General features: G+C 40.6%; 1 protein-coding gene across 1 annotated transcript in view; it reads right to left on the reverse strand.

The window, feature by feature from the left end:
• Window positions 1–9,489: 9,489 nt before the first annotated feature.
• hoxd3a (homeobox D3a) overlaps window positions 9,490–10,813 on the reverse strand; it is a gene marked incomplete at both ends in the record, with an annotated part of 1,655 nt that continues 331 nt past the window's right edge. Inside the window, 2 exons of the mRNA XM_083638373.1 lie at window positions 9,490–10,235; window positions 10,706–10,813. The exon at window positions 10,706–10,813 is cut by the window's right edge and continues 331 nt beyond it. Of these exons, the coding sequence (XP_083494499.1) occupies window positions 9,490–10,235; window positions 10,706–10,813 (854 nt within the window). The remainder of the gene's footprint in view (window positions 10,236–10,705) is intronic.

Below are 10,813 nucleotides of genomic sequence, written 5' to 3' on the forward strand. Positions count from 1 at the left end.
CATAATGAATTTGGACAAGCACAAATGACATAGCATCCAATCATATGATCCACTGAGCAGACAAGAAGTGTTGGAAAAACACCTTCTACATACAGTACACCTTTATGTGATATGTGTGCTGGAAACTACCTCGCCCGAAAAGAGGGAGAGCAGATAAGATTCTCCTTGGCAGGCTTTTCCGCATTAAGTCCCTCTCCAACAGGAGTGTAAATTAAGTGGGGAGCTAGTGCAGTGTGCCGGAGGAGGAATGTGGGCCTGAGGCAGGCGGAACACAGCAGCCGGATGCTCCAGGGGAGCCAGAGGCTACATTATGCTGCGGCAGGGCCAGAGAGCTCACCGTCTGACAGCCCTGTGCCCTCGGTGGACACGCCAGGACCACTGCCACCGTATTCTCAGGACATTTACATTATTCAAAGATAAATGCATTGTCAATTTTGTGTCTCCGAACACTAGATATGTGTGCCGCTTCACTCCTCCCGCAGCCAAAGGTGGGCTCACCTCCGCCCGCCACAAGACACACTACAAATGAAATCAAATGTCTTTCTCAATGGTGCAGAATTACTTAACCCTGCATGCAGCCACTGGGCTCTTGGATTTCAGATTCTAATGCAGAGGCCTATAGGTAAGGAGAACAATGGAGGTAGGGACTGCGCCTTTGCATTTAGGTCTCATTTAGGTCTGCTTTTGGCCAAAAATACTTAAGCTTCACATTGTGGTTGAGCACATTATGATTCAAGCATTACTCTGATCTTACACTGAACATAATAACCGACACATGAAGCTGATATAGCTATTAAGACTCACTTGGTATCAGAGTATTATGACTGTGCTCAATGTGATGCAAGATGGTTGAGATTTAAAGGAGAATAGCACCTATAGTTGAAATATTCATATGCATATGGGACAGTCCATACACAGGTATGTGAATAGAAATAGCACTCCCTCAAAGTCAGAAATCAGATTACCAAAACAGTCTATGTGAATGGGAGACAAGTTAGACTTGGTTGAAAACATGTGTCTAAATTCTATAGTGAAGTACCATTGGTTCCAAACAAGAAATGGTGGGGGGGGGGGGGGGGGGGGGGGGCTATTCATGGATAATAAGATACAACTATAGCTTACATTCTCATCATCAACTAGATAGCAACTCAAATTATATCACATTACATCATTTAGTCCTTATAGAAACTGTATTATTTTAATGTGTTGTGTATAGTGAATTTATGTTTATTCTAGTTGTTAATGACAAGAGTAGATACAAATACTGAACTTAAGTAAACTGGCTTGTTCTCTAATTTAATTCAATACAAGTGAATAGCCTCATGCTGATTTGGTATTAATCAAATAGGTTTGACATCATTTCTCATGATCTTTGATGTCCTATAGTCTGAGTCAGTCTTATTATATCAGATGTAATTTGTCAAGACAGCAGATTTTCCTTTCACAACATACTATTTTGGCTTGCCCCCTATAGATGTGTGTACATTATTCTGATGGAGATCGACAGCACTCCGTGAGCAAAGGTGAGACCACCAACGAAGGAGGCTAATGCTTCAGTTTCAGAGCTGCAGTAAGTTATACAGGAGAAGTCATATGGGACAGGTGGTTGGATTTAAAACTTGCTTCCTTGGATGAATTGTTAACTTTAAAACTAAAACTTATGAATATAGTTATTCATACAACAATCCATCTCTCATATCTAAAAGTCACAGACTATTTTACTGAAATAATGTGTCTAGGATTACAAATGAAAACCACACAGGATCATTCTTTATCCAGCAGACAGATTAAATTCCAAACCCTGTTACTGTAATAGGCACACTTGTAGCTTGCCATGAATTAGAACTCTAATTATATTAGGTACTATTTTAAACAAAATAACACATTTCTTATGATCCATAGGTGTAATTTATAGCAAAGCCAGGTTCATTTTCCTGGGCAATCAATTTCTTGGTGTAGCAGAAGACTAATATAATTATGTAAAGCGCTGAGAGCTGAGTATCGCAGTCAGCACAGAAGGGTTTTTCGAAGATAAATGAAGATGCAATTTATTCAGTCATAATTTCATACAGAAAATGCCACGAAGGAAATCCATATGAGCATGAGTAAAGGGGAGAGGCACTGATACTTTTTGATATAGACTACAGAGCATTACAGTCAAGGCAGGTAATATATAGCTTACTTCAGGTTTCCATGTATCAGTAAGTTATCTTTCACACAAGTCAGGGGGAGATGAGCCTTCTGGTCAAGCTCTACATCATACTCTGAGAAGTGAGTCATCCAGTTACAATTATATCTGTGCTAATGCAATAATTAATGCGCATGATCAATGTTGGGAAGTTCAGTAGTTATTTAGTAGTTTGGTGATAGGTTACTTTAAGGGTACACTTTGCAATAAGGGTTACTTAATGCTTAATAATTCTTAATAAGTATTAACTGACCCAGTCAATGCTTATTAGCTAACTCTTAGGCTTAGTTAACCCTAACCATAACCATTAACTAATCCTCCAAACCCTAACCATTAACTAACCCTAAATTATTAAATAATGTATTCATTATAACACCATTAGTAAATGATTATTAGACGCATTTGTTAACTGTTAATTATTGGTTAATTAACCCTTATTGTAAAGTGTAATGTGTTTTCACAAAATAACTGCCAGCTATAGCTGACAACAAGATATTTTATCAAAAGAAAAGTATGGGATCAAAGTTTCAGAGTCATCCCTATTTTGCATCATTCTCCTTGGTTCCACCTCATCTTTTCCACATTGGTATTTTTTCTCCCAAAGCACAAAGTATCAGTATCCATGAGCCTGCTATTATGCAGAGCTGTCAGGCTACACTGAGTGTGAGGAACAGTATATATAGGACCACCTGCTCTTTCCAGGAAATCCACTTCAATCATGAAAGGCCAGGGACAGATGAAGTTATAGTTATAGGACAGGTGAGGTGAGGTGAGCTATATGTGCAAAAGGGAGAGCAGCCCATTCCAAGCATAAATTACACAGACTCTTCTCTTCTGTCTCACCACTGTGTGACAGGTGTCAGGTGTCAGAGGGCACACTATCTCATGCCTTCTGCTTCTGCCCTTCACTATATGGGATTCTAGGCCAAAATATTTGACTGGTACTCTAAGGCCTACAAAATAACCCTTCAGCCGGAGGCAGAACTCGCCATCTTCGGCTGCTTGGAGTCCTCTCTGAACTTCCCTACAGCTGTGCAACAGTCTCTGACACTGGGGACAACTGTTGCCAAAAAAACTCATTTTGAAGGAATGGAAGTCCTCCTCTTCACCTTCTTTCCAACTGGTTGACGGACATGACCTCTGTTATACGGATGGAGAAACTTATGTTGCTGAGGACCAATTCAGTTTAAACGTTTTCAACCATTTGGGACCCGTTTTTAGCCTCGATGAGGTTAGGGGTGACAGGTGACTAGCCTGGCTGGTTTCTCATGGACCCCTTGCGTGGGATCCCAGGCACAATATCTCTCATAAGCACGTTATGCGGCTGGTAATCACGTTGTAATATTGAATGTCGATGATATATGTATGTTTATTTTTCTTTTCTTGTGTCTGAGCGTGTTCGTTTGTCTTGTCTGTGAGTATCGCGCCGTGTGCTGCAAAGTAATGTAATGGTTTAATGCCTTTTTCACAGTTCTTGTAATTTAACAAACTATGTTTCTGGCAGATGAAGGTTGGTTTAACTCATCGCACTGTCAAGTGGTAGAGGTTTGACAAACTACATTTACAGAGTTATCCAACACTGTATGATGACACACGTATGTCTCAACTGCAATATGCCTATAATGATATACTCAATGAAAGACAAATGTAGCCTAATGCAATCTAACTAATTTGGTCTAAAACAGAATTTACGATTTAACCCTGAAGAGCTGCGTACCTTCTGAAGAAAAAATTATATGTGGATTTTGTGTGTTGACATACAGGAGACAGTGTTGTCTGCCGCTTCAATGACTACAGCAGAGGCTGGAGAAGAGCTACTGTATAGGACTTATGGCAATAGTGTCCTCTATTCACATCCTGTGTCACTGTTTACAGTTGGCCAGGCTGGTGCAGCTCATGTTTCCTTGTTCAAGTCTAAGTCCAAACTGAACTGAGCTCGTGCAGACAGAGGGCTCTGCATAATAAGACTGAAGAGAAAGAGCTGAAATCCTGACCCATAACTGAATGGGCTAATACAAAATGATATTGATTGTGATATTAAAACCTTTCACATCAGAACAAGAACATATAGTGCATTAGAGATGTGTGTTTGTGTTTGTGTGTGTGTGTGTGTGTGTGTGTGTGTGTGTGTGTGTGTGTGTGTGTGTGTGTGTGTGTGTGTGTGTGTGTGTGTGTGTGTGTGTGTGTGTGGCGGGGGGGGGGTCCTTCTTTAGAAAATAAATTAGGGCTGCAGCTGTCTTGCATTTTGTAGCCTAGATCAGTGGTTCTCAAACTTTTTCATGTCAGGGACCCCCTAAATTGACACAAATTAGACCATGGATCTGATAAGATTTTTGCTTTTAAATATTTTTAGGCAGAAAGTGAAATTTGACCAAATACATTCTGTCATTATGTTATTTATGGATGGAATTATAGTGAAAAGAAATTATTCCCCTTTTTGCTGGGGACCCCATGGAAGCCCCTTGAGGACCTCTGGGGGTCCCCGGACCCCACTTTGAGAACCACTGGCCTAAATAAGCGAAATGGCATGTGAATGAGAATCAGATGAAAAAGAAATACATCATCTCAAGTCAAAGTGCAGTTTTATTTGGGGGGGGGGGGGGGGGGGGTGAATGTTTACTGGGGGTGGTGAATGTTTACTAGATATGCATACATTCAGTTTGGTATCAGAATAGGTCCACATAAAGATTCAAGATGGTCTTTGGTATTTTGTTTCATCAACAATACATAATACATAAGCTATACATTTTGGTCCACAACATCACCTTATCCTGAGAAATAAGTGCACTTTGATTCAAAGTGCAGTGAATTCAAAGATTCAAAGAAGACAAGCCACGAAATGAATAGCCTATAATAATAATAATAATAATAATAATAATAATAATAATAATAATAATAATAATAATAATAATGAACAAATAAACATTGATTTCACATTTTAAATATTTTGGTTCATATCAGGACAGAAGTGAGTTATCATGACACAATTTTAAAAAAGTAGTGTAAACCTGGACAATCACTCAGGCAACTTTCCTCTAACATAATGGCGCAGTTGAAACTTGATTCCATTGAAGCCAGTTGCTGTGCAATATATATATATATATATATATATATATATATATATATATATATATATATATATATATATATATATATATATATATATACATACATATAATAGCTGCTCTTTGGTTTAATGTTTGCATACAACAACAGCTGAGTCACATGTTGGCCTGTACAACAACAAGGAATAACAACTTATTACACCAACGCCTAAATAGGATATTAGGCCTAACGTTACAGTATAAACGTGGAAAATGCAATTATGTGTCCTTCTTCCTCCATGGTGGGAAGCTGTGGTGAAGCTAAGTCCGTTTTGGCCAAGCATGCAATAGCCCCCCCACCCCCCACACTCTCTCTCTCCTCCTCTTGTTTCCATTTTTAAACCAAATCCTCACCTGACTGTTGCCCTATACACGAGCCACGCCAAGCCTGCTAGTTTTCTTCTTGTGTTTGTTCAGATGAAAATCCTTTCCATCGGTTCCGTTAATTGCTTTGTTGTGAAATTCGATCTTGATCCGATGCTTGATAATCCATAATCAATTGATTCGGTGCCTGCAAAGCAACAAGATACATTAGATGCAAATGGTAAAGCAAGTGGAATGCAAAATGATTATGTTTTCTTACAGGTTTTGATGCTGTTTCTTCTGCTTTCCGCCCACTGCCATGTATTCACAGCTGCTGCTCCCTCATGTCTCTCTCTCTTGGGATGGAGATGACTCCTGTTCACTTGCAGAGAGGAATCATCGCGATATGTTCTGCCAATGCCGTCGTGCAGGCAGCAGACCAACTCCGAGGGCTGATCAAAGCCATGTGATGCGCGCATTGTGTTCGTGCACTGGCTAAAGGAAATTGCCTCCATCACTTTACAGCAGCATCCAAATGTCAAGTGAAACGCTGGCTTTGTATTTCTTACATTATATTAGGAGATATGCCTCCAGCAGCCTCTCACATTCTGCTTCAAATACACATTTATGCATTCCTGATAGGGAAAGGCTGGCGCTGTCCCGGTGGTCCATAGCTGCAATGAAATCTCCCCTGCTATATCTTTCCATCAGACGCCTGCTGGCTGGGGAAAAGAATTACTTTTCATGTTGCCTGTTAGGCATCAAAACAAAACAAAGCGGTGCATTAAAATCCCTGTCGTGTCCAGTTAGGTCCTCGGGAGATATGAGCCATAATGATTGTTAGCACCTCTTGCTCTCATTAGTTAGCCTACTGTAGGCTACTTCCCCATTATGTAAATATTACCCTGCACTGAGCAGGCGTGGTCTGCTCCGCTTTCATCCAATCAGCAGCACAAAATGAGCACACAGCTGCTCTATTCCCCAGCAGCAGAGCTTTCTTGGTTTAAGTGTGTTATAGGATAGGCTATGTTATATTCCTGGTATTTTCGATAGCCTATTTTAGTCATTTCCACCTGTTTTCAACAATAAAGCGTTGGCTAAGCAATTGCCCCAGATTTAATTGATAGCAATTGGCAAATTTAGTTCTACCCAATAGGCCTATGCCACAAATGACAAATCCATGTAACCTGAAAGCTATCTGTCTTCCTCAGATCAGCTTCTCTGTAGGCCTGCTCAACTATCCCCGTTGTGAAACGTTTAAAGCTTTCTTTATAGGCTATCTGACCTCAGCTACCCCCACACCAAGTTTATATGTGATAATTTGCCCCCTTTCCAAACGAAATGTAGGCTAGCTATAAACCCGTCTGAATGGTCATCGCTTCAACAGTGAGTATTTGACTGTTATTTCCCAGCCGGCTTTGATGGGCACTTTAGTCAAGCGGCCGCTGCACTGCAAAAAAAAAAGAAGAAAAAAAAGTGCACCTTAACCTAAGTCATTTATGCGCATGCAATAGCCTAATAATTCACACTTTTCTTCAAATATTAATATTCCATATAGTGAAATTATTCATCTTGTTTCCAATGCAGTTTCATTAACTTTATGTATATTGAAACCATGCATGCAGGCAATATGGGGCAGAAAATGTCGAAACAAATTTATTGGAAAGAAATTGCATTTATTTTTTCTCTTTTCTTCTTTTTTAAGGGAAAGGAGATCTTATGACTCGGCTTGTTACCACTTTTTTTTTTTTTTTTTTTTTGCAGTGCAGAAGCGGCATGGAGAAGATGAAAGAAAGAGCTCATGCAGGGTTAAAATGGCCGCCATCCACTGAATAGAGATAGGCTATATTGCAGCCTCTGATCAATTGAATCAGCCTACAAGATTAATTTAATATTAGGCCTCATGTAGGATAGGGTGAATTTGTGAAATAAACGTGTGACCTTTAGGAGCTATAAAATAGGCTAATACCTTTGTCTTGATAGTCTTGAGTCACATTCAGATGAAACTTTCTGTTCACTGGGATTTGTGCGGATTTAAAGTCCCTGCTTGTTTCTTTTTGAGATGCGGTTCGTTTGCCTCGCTGAGGATATCATCTTAAAACATTTGAACACAGTAGGATTTCTGGCTGAGGCCCAAAAGATTGGCATGCCCGGTTTGAAATGTGTTACTTGGATTTGGAATGCAAATGCTTTGTTCACAAGGAGGAGGGATCAGCGAGGAGTCTGAAAGCGACGAGTTTTTGATTAATGAGCTTTGAAATGGCTCTCCAGGAGCAATAAAGGATGAACTGCTTTCTCTCTCGCTCTCTCTCTCTCTCTCTCTCTCTGGCACACACACGCACGCGCGCGTACACATACACGCACATCTATCGTTGCATCATTTCCATGTCAAAGCAGGTTTTCTATAATTCACCAATCGCACTGCCTTGCCCATCACTGGATTTTACCCATGCGGCCTTTCTGTACTCCGCCAAATCATTGGAAGAAGATTTTGGTATTGCGTCTCACAACGCACAATTTAATTAGCCTAGACAACTGCAGCTTTGGCCTACCGGTAAATGTCGCTTATTCCCTTGTCCCAAAAGAGGGTTACTCTAAAAACAATTATACTGACGTGGAAGGTGTAATAAGCCCGTGCTCACTTCACGCATACAATAATACATCAATAACCTTATATAGCACGTTTCCTATTCAAATGCACATTGCATTGAAAGCACAGAGCCTCTGATTAGTTAGATATCCCGGTGCCTAATTATCGATTTGTTCTCCCTCTTTGGACTGTACAGTAGCCTATAGCTGTAAGTCAATAAAACCTTGTTACTGTTCAGTTCCATCCGGAATAGCATGGCTCCGGTCTAAAACACAAGCATTAAAACAGTCAGATGATGATTCACTGCAGTGTTGGTGGCTGTGGGGTTTTAAGGCTGGTTGAAACAAACAAATAAACACAAAAAAAAATACAACGTTAAATTTGTGCACTTTATTTACAAAATGTTAAACACAATAAAATATAACATTTCAATATCATTAGGTTTTCATAAATTTATGGATATCCAACCGACTGAAATAATAATGGCAGTCAAATTAAAATTAGCAATGGACTACACAAAATGACATGCTGGTGTGTAAGTTGTATAATATTCGATACTTCGATAGTCTACGTTTTGCTTAGCATAGAGGTTTTGACACAAGATTAACCATGGACATATAGTGGTGTTTATACACTATAAAATGCCCCATTTATCCCAGATTTACAATTAGAAATGCTCTTTTCCAACAATACACTGCGAGTCATAGCATTTACCAAACCCTGTATTGCCTACCCTTCGAAGTGCATTGATCTGTCCAATCTTACAAAAAAATCCACACTTATAAATACTCGTATATAAACGATAAATAATGTGCAATACAAAAGTAGTTAAATAATAAATAGGCTATATGCTAATAAGAGAGATAATGCAAAAATAATACAAATAAATAAATACGATGCTCGTGAGGAAAATGTGATAGTGACAAACCACGAACATTTCCCTATAAAGTCCTTCTCTCTAATGAGCATCTACTGTCGTGATCTACAAGACTTTACCTTCAAGTAATGGCATGACATATTCAGTCCCCAAAATTGCGCATTGCACTTGAAAAACAAACAAACAAACAAACAAACAAACAAAAAAATGAACAACTGCAACCAGGCTAGTCTGCCTTTTGCGCATCCCAAAGAGAAATGGACAAAGCTGTGTTATTTTGAAAATAATTACACAATAGCATTAATAGTAATATCAATAATACTGTAATAATACACACGACTCGCTTGGAGTGTAGTTATTAGACTAGTGAGGTAATAAAAAGAGCGCAACATAATTTTGGCACACACATACACACGGGAACCACATATTACAAATGCGTAAGTTTAGGCGCTTCCTGAATCCTTCCCTGAGACGCTTGGTGAGAGGTGAGGTCTGTGTATGTGGGGTGGGGATCACAGGGTCCATGGTGGTGGTTTCCTGGGATCTGGGCGGCACAGCTGTAGTCCACGCTGGTGGATGAGGGATGGGGAAGATGGCCGAGGTTGAACATGGGGCCCGAGGCTGGCATGGAATCAACAAAATTTCCACCCACATAAACAGGGCTGCCTTGCAAATTGGCGTTGGCAAAGCTGCCATTGCTTTGCATGCTGTGGTGTTCGTACTCGGAGCCCGGGTACCTTTTCTGTTGCGGGATGCAGCCACCTAAGGGCGCCGTGTACGCGGCCAATCCGTACATGTTTTGCTGGGGTTTGGCGAATGGCGGGGGCGAGGGCGCGTCGTAGCTGAGGCTGTTCACATTTGGGAGCTGAGAGTATCCAATGTGATTTGGGCCACTCAGCGGTGGGCTCCTATCTGGGGAGTGTCCCAGGGGAGAGTGCATGATCCCCTTCAACTTCTGGTCCTTCTTGTATTTCATCCTTCTGTTTTGAAACCAGATCTTTATTTGGCGCTCGGTGAGATTCAATAGATTTGCCATTTCCACTCTTCTGGGGCGACAGAGGTACCGGTTGAAATGAAACTCCTTCTCCAGCTCCACAAGCTGTGCGCTGGTGTAAGCAGTTCTGACCCGTTTAGAGGCTGGTCCCGGCGGGCTCTTCTCATCACTGCCCTCACCTGTGAGTGAGTGAATGAATGAATGAATGAATGAACAGCACATTTAGTCGACAGTTGTTTTCAGACATGCCACACAGTTATTGAGGGTTGATTTGAGTTAAGTTGATGCCAGTGATGTCATCAGAAGGCACTGAATCATTGTTGTATTAATTACAAGTCTTCCGATGACATCACTGAGATCAACTTAACTCAAATCGACTCTCTAACTGTAAAACTAAATGGAAAAACTTTTCACCGTTTCTTTCACTTCAGTTTTTGGATATGTGTGAGATCATATACGCAAAATAAAACAGCTTTGTTTTTCAGTGAAGTGTCCCTTTAAGCGGACAAGTTGAGTAAGAGAGGGCAAAGGTTAGGAAGACAACAATGATGATAGGGCCCTGTAACCCCCCCCCCCCCCCCCCCACACACACACACACACACACACACACACACATACACACCTATATTGTATATATATATAATATTACCTGCAGGTGCACAGCCGTTGCCTTTCTGCTTTGCGTTGGAGCGGGTCTCTTTCATCCAGGGGAAGATCTGCTTGGTGATGACCGGTGTGGTCGTGTTGGAGGAGCTGT

Source organism: Poromitra crassiceps, assembly GCF_964638095.1.
Source record: "Poromitra crassiceps genome assembly, chromosome: 6".
Taxonomy (NCBI): Eukaryota; Metazoa; Chordata; class Actinopteri; order Beryciformes; family Melamphaidae; genus Poromitra; species Poromitra crassiceps.